The sequence below is a fragment of the Pelophylax lessonae genome, assembly GCF_965119305.1.
Source record: "Pelophylax lessonae genome assembly, chromosome: 1".
In the NCBI taxonomy this organism is placed as follows: Eukaryota; Metazoa; Chordata; class Amphibia; order Anura; family Ranidae; genus Pelophylax; species Pelophylax lessonae.
This window is the reverse complement of record NC_138768.1, coordinates 211,003,549-211,020,663: the sequence shown is the minus strand read 5'-3', so window position 1 is coordinate 211,020,663 and position 17,115 is coordinate 211,003,549. Positions and strand designations below refer to the sequence as shown.

Sequence of the window (17,115 nt, the reverse complement as noted above, 5' to 3'; positions counted from 1 at the left end):
AAGGGTACCGCATTGCAAAACGCTAAGAGATTGCAAAGGTGCGTTTTGGGGGCCCCAATTGTTTTGACACCATATCGTCAAAGATGGCGGGGAAAGGGGGGGGGGGGGGGGTTGGGACACCCTCGCCTCATTGGAGAACCTGTGGGTGCCAAAAGGTGACCCGCGCCTCTGATGCTGCATTAGTCGCATCTTCCATATGTAAGGTTTCCCGCACTGATACAATCAGTACATCCACTAGCGTCTTTTCATGTGCAGCTAGAGTACCAGAGGAATCATCCTCACTATCTGAACACGCAGGGTGTGTGGACGCAGATCTGAATCAAACTCTGGATCTGAGGAGACAGAAGAAGCAGGTGAATGTGGGGGGTGCTTTTTGCTAGCCCGTTTGCCCAGGAACGCCGTCAGTGCAGATATTTGTTGGGCGTTGGAGAGCCCCACAGCCTCAGAGGGGGTCAGGTGGTGAAACATGCTCAATGGACTCTATGAAAGGAGAGGGGAAGCCACAAAAAAAAAAAAAAACACTGCAAAAGGGACACCCCACCGCGCTGTGGCACTACAAGGCCGAGCACAGAGCACTACCACTCAATAGCAGGAAGAGGGAGAGAAGGCCCCACAAAAAAAAAAAAAAAAAAAAAAAAAAAAAGGTACTTGCCACACCGGTCAGGTACTCCTAGCCCAAACTATCTGCACACCATGCAGCGATCAGTTAAGAGTGACATCGCTGTATCAGGCCAACCACTGAATCACCGCCCATCTGACTCCAAAAACATGGTCGCCGCTATTTGCGATGGAAAACCATAGGAAAATGGCCACCAAGGCTACACAAACATGGCCGCTGATCTGTAGCACATAGGGCTACAAGAAAATGGTGGCCCCAGGAGCACAAAAAACTACCCCCATCAGGAAATGGGGCCCTGGCAGGCACCCCCACCAGGCCCATCCCCCTCCCGAGGAATTGTCATTCGGTCGCTGACAGCGCGCTCCCCCCCACCCCTATATAACCTAAAAAGGTATAAAAAAAATAAAAATATGGGGGAATTGCTGCGCATAAATATGAATAAAAAATGTGTACAGATGAAAATAAAAGCCAAGTACAGCTGCCAACACCTGACCCCCAAATCAGAGAAACCAGATCGCAAATATATAACAGTAATTGGTGTAGTGCTTAAAAGTGACAATAAAAAGGTGAACTTCACAGTCCATCAATCTTTATAGAGTCCACACATATCCCAACTATGGTGTTAATGGTCCTTCAAGAATATGATGTGTAATCCCAAAAGCATACAGACACTCCAAACTCCAATAGCCCAGTGCAGAGATGCCACCACCAAGGGAATAAGATTGGCCTCTTACCACAAAAACATGATCCCCATTACAGGGATCGTGATCAGCATAAAATGAAATGCAGAGCCGCAAACCAGGTCCCACACCGGCTTCCTTACTGATCGTACCCGCTCCTCTCAAGAAAGGTATATATGGAAAAGAAGGGGAACAACTTCCATAGTGTAATACTATCAGGAGACTATTGGTAAAAAAAAACAGCAGAATGGCAACTCACATATTAGCTGGAGTAATAAGCGTGTATTGTGGAGTGTCCTAGACCCAACGTGAACGGGGAGATAGGGGAGCCCAAAACCCGCCGAGTAGAGGGAGGGGGACAGCTACTTACCACACCAGGAACAGGGTAGGCCCCACTCCGGACAGGACACCGCTCATCATAATGTGGGTGCTGTGGACCAGGAGGAAACAATGCGTCAGGTTAAAGCCAGTTTGTATGCGCCCTTGTGAAACGTTGAACTCGTAAGCCACCCCTGTCTAGTAGGGCTATGTTGCGGCCAACCTAGCGTGGAGCTGCAGTCTGCACGTGCTCGCTGGCCGGACTAGGGGGACCCTAAGGATCTAGATTATCCAGTGCGTCGCCCAGTCCGGCACTTGAATGTACACTCTCACAGGGAAAAAATAATAAAAAAGGAGGAAAAAAAAATTGCCAGGACCAGAGATCCCAGCGAAGAACTAGGTCCAAAAAAACAAAGACCCTTAATGCTCCTGAAGAAGCGTGTGGCGCGAAACGGCCATAGAGCAGGATTATATGGCAGAGGTCCATAAGCCGCCAGTCTTTTTAGTCTGGTGGCTTCATATGCAAGTGCTATATATGTTGTTGCACTGTATGGATCTCCATTTTGTGTTTTGTACATTGCTTTTAACTATTATGGAAGTTTTAATACTACACCATGAGGATATTTCTTCTTTTCTCTCTTGCCTGTTAATTTGCCACTCTGGAGTTAACATCTGAGGAAAGCAAGTCAGGTAAAGGGATAAGAAGATCACCCCCCCCCCCCCCCCCGCCTGATTTCTCTGGCTTCATCTTACACGCTTTTTAGCTGTCCTGATAAGACCGCATAAGAGTCTGGTGAGTGTTCACTTTTTACTTTGTTGGAGAAACACTAACTGGTGTCGGCATTGATTTTATATTGACACAGAATACGGTTATCCACTTGGATTTATGAGTTGACTGGACTTATGTTTCATAGTTGGACTTGATTTTCAGACACTCCTTATAACACTGTTTAGCGCTGCAACCTTTTATTTATTTCACTGGTGTTTGTATATTCACACTGTTTTGCAAGCTGCTATTTCTTATGGATTAGGCGCTGACATTTTTCTTTGTCCAAAAAAACGAATACCTATATAGCAAAAGTGGGAGTATACCTCAGGGACTGCCCCAAAAGCATGCTCAAGCTTTTTTCTCTACCTAGTGTCATACTCCTGTAGGGGGCAGTATAACCCTACTTTCATGAATATGAAGAGCTGTGTCCGTCAATGAACAAAAGAGAAAACTGGATTTTTGACTTACCGTAAAAACCTTTTCTCTCAGGTTCATTGGTGGACGCAGGACTCTGATGCATATCAGTAGGGTAATACTGCCCCCTACAGGAGTAGGACATTAAGCAGAAATAATTTCTGGCTACGCCTATTGGAAGTCCCTGGGGGTATACCCTCTCTTCCTGCATAGGATGTCAGTTTTGTATCAAAGCAGTGTAAAAGAAAAGCACACCAACCCACTCAAAAAATAGAGGGATGGGTACTGAGTCAGTCAATGAACCCAAGAGAAAAGGATTTTGCGGCAAGTCAAAAATCCAGTTCTCCATTGTTCATTGACAGTCCTCTGATGCATATTGTTAGGGATGTCCCAAAGCAGTATCCAAATGAGGGGTGGGAACAGCAGAACAAGAAAAACACAGTCCCCAAGGCCAACATGGCCAACCAGGTAACACAGGACTCATCAGAACAACCAGGGGAGGTCCACCTGAAAACAAACAGAAAAACACCCTCAAGGAAGGCCAAAGGGCCCTCTAAACCTCAGCCTGCAAAACCTTGTGGCCAAAAGGAGGCATCCGCAGATGCCATCACATCCACCTTATGTGTGAACAGAAGTCCAGGTCACCACCTTGCACACCCGAAGCACAGATGCCTGATGCGAAAAGCCCAGGAAGCACTAAGCGGCCGAGTAGAATGCGCCTTGACAGGGAAAGGCGGAACCCGACCCTTAATGGAATAAGCATGCACCACTGGCTGTCTGATCCATCTGGAAATAGTCGCAACAGACACAGGCATTCCTTTCTTTAGGCCATCCGTGAGCACAAAGAGCGAGTCAGACTTGCGTAAAAGACTCAGTAGACTCCAAATACACCCTGACCCCGTCCAAACATCCAGGATATGCAGAGCAAATTCCTTAGGCTGTTGAGGCTTCGAGCCCAAGGAAAGTAACACTATGTCCTCATTCAAGTGAAAACTGGAAACCACCTTGTCCTTGTGAACCACCAGGTAGGGAGAACGACACGACAGCGCCGCCAGTTCCGACACCCTGCGAGCAGAAGTGATGGCCACCTTCTGAGACCAGGCAAGCAGGGGAACCTCCCGAATATTCTCAAAGGGAGGTCTCTGGAGAACCGACAGCACCAAAATTAAAGTCCCATGGTGGTAGCGGAGGTCGCACCGGAGGTACCAAGTGTCGCACCCCCTGGATGAAGCTACACACCAGGGAATGGGTGGCCAATGGCCTCTGGAAGAAAATCGCCAAGGCCAAAACCTGACCCTTGATAGTAATCAAAGCCAACTTTTGATCAACTCCCCGTTAAAGGAAAGCCAAGATCCGAGTCACCAAATAGGAGTGAGGGTGGGTCCCAAGGTACTCCCTACGAAATGTACGACTTCCACGTACGATGATAAATCTTCTTGGAAGTCGCCTTCCTCGCTTTTCGCAGAGTGGGAATCACTGAAGCAGACAAACCCCTGTCCTTCAGCACCTGGCATTCAACAGCCAAGCCGTCAAAGCCAGCGACTAACGCAGGATGGAAGATTGGCTAAAAGTCTCCACGGGCGTCTGCGACAAGCCTGACCAGCGCAGCGAGGCCAGTCCAGAGCCACAAGAATGACCAGAAACCCCTTCGCCTCTATCCTGCGAAGAAGTCTTGGCAGCAACTTGAGAGGAGGAAAGGCATACAGCAGCCGGTACTGGCCCCAGGAGGCCACCAGCACGTCCACGGCGTCTGCCAGAGGGTCCCGAGAGCGGGCCACAAACCTCTGCACCTTCCTGTTGATGCGAGACACCAACAGATCAACGTCCAGAGTGCCCCAGCGAAGGCACAACTGCTGAAACACCTCAGGATGCAGTGACCACTCCCCTACGTCTAAGGCCTGACGGCAGAGTTAGTCCGCCTGCTAATTTTCCACTCCCGGAATGTGGACTTCAGAGAGAGCTGGAACATGGCGCTCCACCCAACGTAGAATGCCTGCCACTTCCAGGGCTGCAAGGACACTCTTGGTGCCCCCTTGGTGATAGACATAGGCCACAGCCATGGCATTGTCCGATTGAATGCGCACTGGATAGCCCTCCAGGACGGATGGTCCAGTGTGCCAGGCAAAGCCGGATCACTCTCAGCTCCAGGACATTGAGCGGCAATCGAGATTCCTCCAGGGACCAGACTCCCTGCGCCAAGTCCTGATTGAGGACTCTCATCCGTGGTGACTAATGTCCAGTATATGGGGAGAAAGGACCCCCCCCCCCCGACTGAAGCATCAGGGACTTAAGCCACCAAGACTCCCTGGTCCTGTGGCTCAACCGAATCCGAGAATCCAGAGAATTTGGATGTTTGTTCCACTTGAGAATTTTCCTTTTGAAGAACCCTCGTGTGAAAACTGAGCGAATGAGACCGCCTTGAAGGAGGACACCATCAGTCCCAGCACTCTCATACAGGTCCGAAGGGACGGTCGGTCATTGGACATCAACAAATGAACTGCTGACTGGAGCTTCTGGAGTTTTTCCAGAGGAAGAAACACCCTGGCTGACGAGGAGTCCAAAAAGTCAGGCCCAGATAGACCAGTCTCATGGAAGGGGTCAGAGACTACCTCTGAAGATTCATGATCCAACCAAACTCCTCCAGAGTTCTCATAGTGACCCCCAAGTATTCCGTCAGTAACGCTGGGGACTACGCACGGAGAATCAGAGCGTCCAGGTAACCCAGGACCGATATCCCCCACAAACGCAACAGTGCCAGAACTGGGCCAACACCTTTGTTAAGACCCGAGGAGTGGAGGCGAGACCAAAAGGGTAATGCCACAAACTGATAGTGATCCTCAGGAGGAAACGTTGGTGAGCGGCACAGATTGGAATGTGAAGGCAGGCATCCTTTATGTCCATGGAAGCCAGGATGTAGGGAGGCCACCACCGTGCCAATAGTTTCCATCTTGAACTGTTGAGTACGCACGGACACATTCAGTGCCTTTAGGTCCAGGATCGGACGCACCTTGCCCTCCTTTTTGGGAACCGTAAACCGGTTGGAATAAAACCAGTGAAAGCGTTCCACGTGCGGGACAGACACTATCACTACTTGTTGTAGCGAGACCTGTGGGGGGGGGGGGGGGGATATAGGCGGACATTGGAAGGGAAAAATCTGACCGGAGGAACGGATCGAAACTTGATCTTGTATCCGGACCACAAAACCTCCCAGACCCATTTGTCTGGGATCCGGGCCAGCCACGAGTCAGAACCGGCAATGACGTGCCCCCACCCCAGTCACGGGTGAGGGCACACAGTCAGGCCAAGGACGCCTTATCCGCAGGCCTGGCGGAACCAGACTTCTGTTTCCCAGACCAGGGACGCTTGGAACCACCCAAGGGAGCCTTGAAGGGCTTTGCCTTATCGGCTGCCCCCGAGGAACGAAAATACTGTGAGCCGAAAAGGACGGACCCCGCCTACGGCGAGGATTCCTACCCTTGGAAGCCTGCGGGAGAAAGGTACTCTTACCCCCCCGTAACAGTTTTAATAATGTCGTCCAGGGTAGCCCTCAGACAGTCCCCCTGAAAGGGGAGATCCATCAAGGCCTTCTTAGAGGCCTGATCCGCAGGCCAACAATTCAGCCAGAGTATACGCCTCATGACCACCGCAGAAAATGACAGGCGACCCAATAGGGAAGTAGTGTCCAGCGCGGCATCGCAAGCAAATTGCAGCCCCTGCACCATCTGGTCCAACAGTTCCCCAAAGGCAGGAGGGACAGGCTTGCCCTCCTAGTCACGGCATAGCATCTCCACCCAGTCAGTCACCGTTTGGGTGACAAGGGCTGCAGCAAAAGCAAGCCTCAGTGCAGTCCCCACTATAAGTGTACACGTTGCGGGCCACAGCCTCCGCCCTTCTATCCTCTGGGTCCTTAAAAGGCGGAGAATCCTCTACCGGAATAACGGTAGCCTTGTTAAGCCTAGAGACCGGGGGATCCACCTTAGGTGGCACCGATCACTTCACCAGAGACTCTGAAAAGGGGTAGCGCCTATTAAACCGCTGAGACACCCCAGGGAAACATTTTAGCCGATCCCATTCTTCAGCGAGCAGCCCGCAAAATAAGTGGGAAAAGGAAAACACTTTTCCACCCTTGAAGGCGTATGGGTGCCGAAGGCAACCTGGGCCCCAGGAGCGACAACGGCCGCATCCCCCAATTTTAGGGTTTCACGAACTGAAACAACCAGTGCGTCCACCAGCGCCTTATCCTGCGCAGCAGTAGAAGTAGAGAGCGCATCCTCACTATCAGAGGAGGCATGGCGCGGAGTACCAGACCCGGCCGGGGTATCCGCGTCTGCGGTGGCTGGGTCGGACTCAGAGTCCGAGACATCAGAGGAGGCAGGGGTAGGTGGGGGTCATTTCTGCGCACCCCGCCCTCTATAAGGCCACCTCCACCCAGGACACAAAAAGCTTCCAGGACCGCTGAAATCACATCGGTGGACAGTTGAGATCCAGAGGGCCCTGCGGCCTCCGTGAGGGGGTCAGGTGGGGACACATGGTTTGAGGGGTCCATGTTGCACTAATAGAACCCGTCAGCAAACTTTGAAAAAAAAGTTACAGAATTTTTTTTTTATATGAAAAAGAAACGTCCTCACAACGCTACAGTGCCCCACCCCCAGAGGTCAGGCACGCGCTAAGGACCCCCACAGAGAGGGAGAGAATAAACCCCCAGCGACTCACTGTCCGTAGAATGCAATCTGATCAGGGATGTCAGCGATGGCTCAGAAAAAGAGCCAGGAACTTCCCGGGCTGAAGAGAGAGGCCCCTCCTTCCGAAAAAGGCCACCAGGCACACCCACGGGCCTTCCCAGCAAAAAAAAAAAAAAACAGAAAAATGGCCAAAAACCAATCCCCCCCCCCCCCCCAGAATGGCCGCTGCCATAACTGCAGACAAGGCTACAACAAAATGGTGGGGTGGGCCAGCGCAGCAATAAGACCCCCCCAGCCCTACTACATCATCCAGCCCTGGAGTGCCTGACCGAGCCCCCCCCCCCCCCCCCCCGCACCATTGACTGAGCACCACGAACGGCGCACCCCCCAGCCCCCATGCGGCCTGAACACAAGGCCCAAAACAGTCCACCACGCGGGGGGAGTCACAACCGGACAGAGGGAAACCCAGGAGTTTGAAGGTCCGACCATACCAGAAAGAGGGCCACATCCACCCCAAAATCCGCCAGGGAAGGAAGGGGGGGGGGGGGGGTGGAACCGGGAACACAGGCAGATGCCAATGACTCATGACAGGACCCCACGCCACCGGAGTAGGGGGGCTGTCGGCCAACTCTTCCTACATAGGATGTCAGAGAGGGTATACCCCCAGGGACTGCCCATAGGTGTAGCCAGAAATTCTATCTGCCTAGTGTCCTACTCCTGTAGGGGGCGGTATTACCCTACAGATATGCATCAGAGGACTGCGTCCGTCAATGAACGATAGAGAAATGGGATTTTTGACATACCGTAAAATCCATTTCTCTGATGTTCATTAGGTTATACTGCCCCCTACAGGAGTAGGACACTAGGCAGGAAAAAGCTTGACCACGCCTATGAGCATTCCCTGGGGGGTATACACCAGGGCTTGACAAATTTGTTTACAATCTAGGAGCCAGAAAAAAAGTTAGGAGCCAGTTTTTTTTTGCGCATGCCGAATGGCTGGCTTCTGTGGGACCAGCTGCCATACACACGGGCCGAATGGCAGGCAGTTTTTAATAAAACGGCTGATGTTGCCCAGCATTCGGCCCGTGTGTTTTTGGCTTGATGGTGTGATGGGCAGTGGCTTACTAGGGAACGACAGTGCAGCAAGTTGGAGGCGATAGGGGATCCAGTAACTCAAGCCACCTTAGGCTTCTTTGAACACGTGCACCTACGCTAAGCGGAATCCGCTTGCTCAGCGGATCTTGTAGCCTGACCGTAAAACGTTGTGGACCCACTCGTCCTGTATCAGGGAGGTCCATGGATTCAGAAACCAGCAAAGACATTTCCCAAAACCAGATACAGGTGAGGGCTCCCCTTCATACAAAGGCAGCCTTGTACGCAGGTCTGGAAGAGCCCGCTCGTGGTTTGCCAGGGCAGGTCCTCTTGGAACCTCCGGTGGAGGCCCTGACTTTTGACCCCTTATCTTGAGAACCTGAGGGACGAAAAAAACTCTCATAAGCCAAGGAGAATAGCCCACCTTGCCCTTGGTAGCTGGCGGAAAAAGTGCTTTTACCCCCTGTGAGACCCTTAATGTCATCCAAGGAAGCTCCAAACAGGGAGAAGATCAGATAAGGCCTTCTTAACAGCATTCAAGCCAGTTAATACACAGAAGGACCACTCCTGATAAAAATAGCCTAGAAATCAAAAGTAGCCGCTCACAGGAATATAAACGATAGGAAGATTAAAAAAAAAAAAAAAAAAAAAAAAAAAAAAAAAAATCGCCAGGAACAACGATCCCAGCAAGACTTAGGTCCTTGCTCCTGACTAAGCAGAAGAAAAAAAAAAAAAAAAAAACTGAATGCCTATAGCTGAGAGTGGGTGTACACCCCGCCCCCTGGGACTGCCCATAGGCGAAGTCAAGCCAGTGTCCCACCTGTATGGGGCAGTATAACCCAATGGTTAAAAAGAATCAGGAGCAGTGTGTCAACGAACGAAAGAGAAATTATACTTACTGGACACAGCGTGCGATAGCCCCAAAACAGACCGCCTCCCCCCGAGGTGGGGTTGTTGACCAGGGAAACACTGACGTCAGGTGCCCAGCCATATGTATCCCTGTGAAGCGTTTAACTCAATGGCTGCCCTGGTCCAGGATGGCACCATTGCAGCTGACCCACATGTAGCTAGAGATCTGCATGTGGTGCTGGCCAGGCTGGGGTAACTACTGGATCTAGATTATTCCGCCTGTCACTCAGCCTGGCTGTAACTGAAGATCTTCACAGGGAAAAAAAACAAAAAAAAAAAAAACTATGGAACCAGAAGTTCCAGTAGGGAACTAGGTCCTCACTCCTTACACTAGGCAGAAAAAAAAAAAAAAAAAAAGAAAAACTGAGCTGCACTATAGCAGAGAGGGGGTTGATTACCAGTTAGGACTTGCCTGTAGGCAGTGCTGTGTTACTTTTTATGCATAGTGCCCTACTCTGAAAATGGCACCATAACAAGAACAGAAGAGCGGTGTTCATAAATGGAAGTAGAAGAAACCCATTTAAAAAATGTTATGCTCACCATTTTAAATGCGCTTTTCTGAAAAATCTTGATTCTCTTTATGAGGGGGCTTTTGAGCTGTGTTTGCCACATTTAAACCAGTCTATACAGATCTTATTAGTCATAAACTTGATTTAAACACTTTTCTAACAAAGGATTAAGCCTCTGCCTCCCAACAGACATGAACGAGACTGCCTGTACAGAACACCTGTGCATCGAATGCAGGCAAGTACACTTATATTAAAAGGAGGCCTAAAAAAGGTAAGTAATAAAAAAAGAAAAAAAAAAAAAAAAATGTAGGTATGCTGTGTAAATGGGAACACAAACATAGTGGTATGTTCTCGGATTTGAATGCAAAAGCAGAAATATACAGTTTCTGATCAATGTGGTCACCACATCTAAGCACTGGTAAGTGGCAATTTAAGATTATTTGCTCTTCAGTAAAGAGAACGTTTAGATGTCAAATTATATAATATACTTTACCTGTTTTCAATATCCCGAATTCTTTTAAGAGCACTATCAGATTGAGATTCTACAGTGGTTTCATCCATGCCCTCATTAAGGGCTACCTGCATCTCAGATGGTGATGTACATGATGGAACTATAGCTGCTGGCATGACTTGTGAAAAGCTAGGTCTCCAGCAGGGCTGTGATGTATCTTCGGTATAAGTGGTTGGAGCTTGACATTCTTCAAGAACAGGGGATGCACACAGCTTCCTTCTCTTCGATGGATAGCTAAAGATTGACAAATAAAGCCCATTAGATTCACAAATGTGCTTATGCCTGCAATGTTAAAGTAAAACTGTCATTAGAGCAATCTAGTGGCTGCCATTGCCGGCACAGCCAGATAACCTTTTTATTATGCCTAACACTACCAAGGTCTTGGAGAAGGAAAGAGACACAATTCTCAAACTGGCTGGAGTTTTAGCCCCGGTTCACACTGGGGCGACCTGTGAGGCGACCTGGTCGCCTCACAGGTCGCCGCAGGTCGCCTCCCATAGGGAAGCTGCGGACCCGTTCTGATAGGAGCGACACAAGTCGCTCCGACTCAGAAAAAGGGTCCGGAGCTTCTTTGGGGCGACCAGGAGGCGACCGCCATAGACTTCAATGTTACGAAGTCCGTGGCGGCCGCTCCGAGGTCGCGGTGCGAAGTAGCGTCGCCCCAGTGTGAATGGGGGCTAAGACTTTATGCATGGCACCCATTTCCACAATCTTCATATGCTTGAAGGAACTCACATTTTGGAGGACCCTCCATGAAGTCAAGCCGCCACATACTTGCATCACCAACAAAGTCTAGCACTACCTCACTCATATGCTACATAGCTTTCAGTGCAGCATCTTAAAAAGGTAAGTATGGCCTGTTTTTCTAGGAGGATCACTTACATATACGAAACTAACAAAAAAAAAAGAAGACGGGAGGGCGCAGTGGGTGTGTATTCTGCACAAGCTATACACTTAAAATTAAAATGCACAAGAATAATGAGCTGTCACTTACTTAAAGCCATCTTGATCTTGCCTATGCTTTTTCCTTATCCGGCTACTGGGCCTAAATGTTGAAGGGAAAAAAATAAATAAATATTAAATAAAAGCCTCACAAAATACAAACCAGCACTTAAGGCCCGGTTCACACCTGGGTGTTTGCGGGCAGAATTACCATGATTCTGTTCCGCGATTCCAAAATGCTCTGCAAAACTCACCAATCCCACCACGCTTGCTCAGGTGCCATTAATTTTCAATGGCAGCTAAACATAGGTGCGGTTCTAACGCAGTAGTAGAGTGATAAATCGCGCTGCAATCGCGGCAAACTGCATTGTGTGAAGCTTGTCACCAAAAAGAAAAAAAAAAAAAAAAGCTCCTGCTACTTTGAGCGACAAGCTTTGCACAGCAGAACGCTCTGCAAAACTGACAAATTGCACCCTGCTTGTTCAGGTGCAATTTTTCAGTTTTGCAGAGTGTTTTTGGATTGCAGGCAGAATCACTGATTCTGCCCACGATCCCCAAAGCTCAGGTGTGAACGTGGCCTAAAATAATACAAAGACAAAATTAGTGTTCATTTTATTACCAGGTACGTTTTTTTCATACATTTTATTAGGTTCAGAAATAAATCTATTTAAAATGTTTGGTTTACATTAACTCAGGTAAATGTGAGATTTTGCATGTTAGGTTGCAGATCACACACACCTGAGGAATAGGTATGCTCTTGGCAGGGTTTCTAAAAGTGTGCCACATCCCTGGGTCATAAGACAAAAGGTTTGGGAATTCCCCTGGAGAGATTTTTTAAAGGCACATAAAAAAAATATAATTAAAAAATTGAAAAAATAGTAAATGTTATTAACAAAAGTATGTCAACAATAAAAACAGGTGCAAGCAGAAAACCTTACACCATATCAGAAACCAACCACATAGTACAAAGTCGGTACCCAACCAACCACATAGTACAAAGTCGGTACCCAACCAACCAAAGTTACCCCTGAAGATGAAGCTGCTCACTTTAGGTGGTTGGGTACCGACTTTGTACTATGTGGTTGGTTTCTGATATGGTGTAAGGTTTTCTGCTTGCTCCTGTTTTTATTGTTGACATATACTTTTGTTAATAAAATTTACTATTTTTTCAATTTTTGAATTATATTTTTTTATGTGCCTGAAAAATCCCACTCCAGGGGAGTTCCCAAACCTTTTGTCACACACCTGAGGAAGTCACCCTTCTCCAGCAGGTCAGGACAAAAAAAAAAAAAAAAAAAAAAGAAAAAATGTTATATATTACATATACACACATACATACATACATATACATACATATACACACACACACAGTACTCCTCTGCAATACATGCACATTCCCCATGCTTTATCGTTTTGGAGATCCTCCAAATACAGAATACTACTTGCTAATTTTCCAGAAATAACTCAGATCCCAATTGTTTTCAGTTGACTTACAATTTATGCCTTTTTCTGGGCTAAAATCACAAGAAATTGTGTCAGCCCCACCCAATTGCCTTTTGCTACTAAATCCCTCCTCTTGTTCACAACAGGGAGTAGTTCAAAATAACTGGAAATGGTCTTTGAGATAGCATAGGAAGTATGCATGGAACAGCTCTGAATTTGACAAGATTTTTTTTCAGATATAACAAAATGCTTTCAACGATATACAGTATCTCACAAAAGTGAGTACACCCCTCACATTTTGGTAAACGTTTTTATATATTTTCATGTGACAACACTGAAGAAATGACACTTTGCTTGTATAACAGTGTATAGAGCTGCATGATGAAACAAAAAAAAAAAAAAAACACACCTACCGTTAGTACACCGGTAACGGTCTTTTCTTCCGAGCCTACCAGGACGGCCCAACAGTGAGGGATGATAGGCTCCTCCCACCGGAAACACAATCAATTAAGGTTAAAAGGCCCCACCCATCCCTCAGGCCCTCAGTTGTAATAAAGTATCTTCCACAACCATTTCCGAGGGAAGTGTTCTAATAGTTCTATAGGTACTTAGCACCTACATTTATCCATATTATCATACACCCTTTTAACAAGGGCGGGTAGGCGGGCCGTCCTGGAAGGCTCAGAAGAAAAGACCGTTACCGGTGTACTAACGGTAGGTTTTCTCTCCTCGTCTTCCAGGACGGCCCAACAGTGAGAGGAGAATAGAGATCCTTTTTGCCTACCTTAGGGTGGGACCACTGCCTGTAAGACCTTTCGGCCAAAGGCTAGGTCTTGTTGAGACAGTATGTCGACACGATAATGCTTCAGGAAGGTGTCATGACTAGACCAGGTGGCTGCAGTGCGGATTTGTTCCCATGATGCTCCTGCCTTTTCAGCCCAGGATGTAGCAATGGCTCTTGTAGAGTGCGCCTTCACCGTAAGCCTCGTACACACGCAACAAATTTCCGCCGACTGGTCGTCCATCTTTTGTCCAGAGTGCGTGTCTGTTGGTTGGAATATGCTCTAGACTGCACACGAATTTTCCCGTACAACAGAATTCTATTTTAGAAGTGATGTCATGTGTTGAATTGCATCTATGTGTTCTTTCATCTCTGAGCATGCCTAGTCTTGCTCATAAGATTTTTTCCCCGTCAAAATCTGTACTAATGAGACTAAAATCAGACGTGTGTTCACGGAGGACAAAAATTTTAATGCCTGCACATCAGGATTTTGTCAGCCGAAAAGTCCGAGTTGGCTGTCGAAAGCACCCTACTAACAAGCCGAAAACCGGCAGATCGGTCGGACGAAATTTCCCAGCCGAATTTCTTATCGTGTGTACGGGGCTTTAGTTGGAGCAGGAACACCTGATAATTCATAAGAAGTGGTAATTGCTTGCCTAATCCATCTACCTACTGAAGACTTAGAAGCCTGCAAGCCCTTTCTAGGTCCAAAAGGAAGGACTAAAAGGTGATTTGATCTCCTGAAGGTCTTTGTTCTTTCTAGATAAGTGAGAAGAGCTCTTCTTACATCAATACAGTGGAATTCCCATTCTCTCATTTTTTGGTTTGTCACAAAAAGATGGTAGAATTATCTCCTGCGTCCTATGGAATGAGGATGCTACCTTAGGTATATACAGGGGATCTGGCTTTAGGACGATCCTATCTGGGAAGACCACCATAAAAGGCTCTTTAATGGAAAGAGCCTGTAGATCACCTATTCTTCTAGCTGTAGTGATGGCTAGCAGGAAAGCTACTTTTAAAGACAAAAATTTTAATGAGATTTCCTTTAAAGGTTCAAAAGGGTCCTTAGATAACACCTCTAGGACCCTGTTCAGGTCCTAAGTAGGGAACCTGTCTTTAGTAATAGGGGTAACCCTTTACCTAGCCAACAAAAATCTTTTAAGCAACAGCTCTTTTGCCAGACTGGAGTCCAAAAAAAATGAAAGAGCCGCTATCTGTACCTTAAGGGTGTTCACCGCCACACCCTTGTCTACTCCATCTTGCAAAAATTCCAGAATCATGGGAGTAGAGGAAGAAGCAAAGTCCTTTTGCTTCCTCCAGGCACAGAATTTTTTCCATACTTTCAAATAAATTTTTCTAGTTGACTGTTTTTCTGCTCAGTAAGAGTATCTACCACTCTGAGCATCCCTTTGCTCTAAGCAATTGGCGTTCAGTAACCAGGCTGTCAGCTGGAAAAAAACTGAATTTTTGTAAAATCTTACCTGTAAAATTCCTTTCTCTGAGTCCTCCGACAGTCGCCGCCTCTTCATATTCGTCACAATGGGGTATTAGACTTTGCTCCGAAGGAGTAGCTAGGCAACAGAATATGTTAACATTAAAGCTTTTAACATATCCCACCCTCAAGGGGTGGTCCCCTCAGTCAATACCCTCCTACTTCCTGCAACCATATCTCAGTTTCAGTGGAATAGCAGTAGAGTATACAACCAAACCCCAAAGAGGGGCGGGGGCGGCGACTGTCGGAGGACTCAGAGAAAGGAATTTTACAGGTAAGATTTTACAAAAATTCCGTTTTCTCTTACGTCCTACGACAGTCGCCGCCTCTTCATATTCGTCACAATGGGGACGTCCCAAAGCAGTGCAAACATGAGGGGTGGGAAACGCATCCGCGCCGTAAGGCAACGCAGTCTCCGCATCAAAGAAAGGAACCTTACCAAAGGAAGGAAACCAGCTGGGCAACAGGAAAAAAATTGCTCAACAGGAGCAACAACCCAGGAAAAAACAAAGAACCAGGGGATAAAAAACCTATCCCAACAGCCAGAGGTCCCAACAAGGGACCCTAGGGAACTGCCGCACTAGGAAGCATCTGCCGATGCCTGAACATCTACCTTGTAGAATTTTGTGAAAGTGTGCACGGTCGACCAGGTCGCCGCCTTACACACCTGGGCTACAGAAGCCCCATGACGACAGGCCCAAGACATACTCCGAGATCTAGTAGAGTGCGCCTTCACAGGCACAGGGGGAACCTTCCCCTGCAAAGCATATGCCTGTTCAATGGTCTGCCTGATCCATTTGGCGATGGTAGAGGCCGACGCCGCCATGCCCTTCCGAGGACCCTCTGGAAGAACAAACAAAGAGTCCGTCTTTCGAAAAGACGCAGTCGATTTAAGGTAAACCCTTATCGCCCGGACAACATCCAAAGAATGTAGACTCACCTCCTTTGGATGTTTAGGCTTCGCGCACAGCGAAGGCAAGACAATATCCTCATTAAGATGGAATTCCGAAACTCGCTTCGGAAGAAAAGGAGGATTAGGTCGCCAGACCACCTTATCCAAGTGAATAACCAGACACGGAGACTTGCAGGACAAAGCCGCCAGCTCCGACACTCTGCGAGCCGAAGTGATCGCAACCAAAAAGGCGACCTTTTTGGACAACATAGACAACGAGATCTCCCTGATCTGTTCAAAAGGAGCACGTTGTAACACAGATAAAACGAGATTCAAGTCCCAAGGGGGCAGAGGATCCCTCCTAGGAGGAACCAGATGCCGCACTCCCTGAACAAAAGTGCCAACCAAGGAGTTGGAAGCCACGGGACGTTGAAACAGAACGGCCAGCGCAGACACCTGACCCTTTATCGTAGCCAGCGCCAAACGCTGATCGACACCTGTTTGAAGGAAGGACAGCACTCGGGAAACCGAGTACGTGCGGGGTGAAAACCCCCTGGACTCCCACCAGGCAAAATAAGCTTTCCAAGTATGGTAGTAAACCTTCCCCGAGGAAGACTTCCTCGCGTTGATCAAGGTATGAATGACCTCCGGGGAGAGACCCTGCACCTTCAGGACCTCGGTCTCAACAGCCAGGCCGTCAAAGCCAGCGACTAAAGCAGGATGGTATATCGGTCCTTGAGACAGGAGATCGTCTCGAAGAGGCAGACGCCACGGGGCGTCGACCGCCAGATTCACGAGGTCTGCGTACCAGGACCGGCGAGGCCAGTCCGGTGCCACAAGAATCACTGTGCTGCGTTCCGAGTGTAACCTGCGAAGGAACCTGGACAGCAACTGAATCGGTGGAAACGCGTACATCAGCTGTACTGATGCCACGGGGCCACTAACGCGTCCGACGCGTCTTCCCAAGGGTCGCGCGTCCCTGCCACGAACCTTCTCACCTTGTTGTTGAGATGAGACGCGAACAGGTCCACATCTGGAAGACCCCACTTCGCGCACAACATC

The 17,115-nt window shown here is 48.3% G+C and overlaps 1 protein-coding gene across 1 annotated transcript in view; it reads right to left on the bottom strand.

Moving 5' to 3' along the window:
- Positions 1 to 17,115, bottom strand: part of CCDC117 (coiled-coil domain containing 117) — an 82,093-nt gene that overhangs the window by 43,499 nt on the left and 21,479 nt on the right. Inside the window, exons 2-3 of the mRNA XM_082253868.1 lie at positions 11,498 to 11,548; positions 10,486 to 10,737 (exon numbers count right to left, since the gene is read on the bottom strand). Of these exons, the coding sequence (XP_082109994.1) occupies positions 10,486 to 10,737; positions 11,498 to 11,548 (303 nt within the window). The remainder of the gene's footprint in view (positions 1 to 10,485; positions 10,738 to 11,497; positions 11,549 to 17,115) is intronic.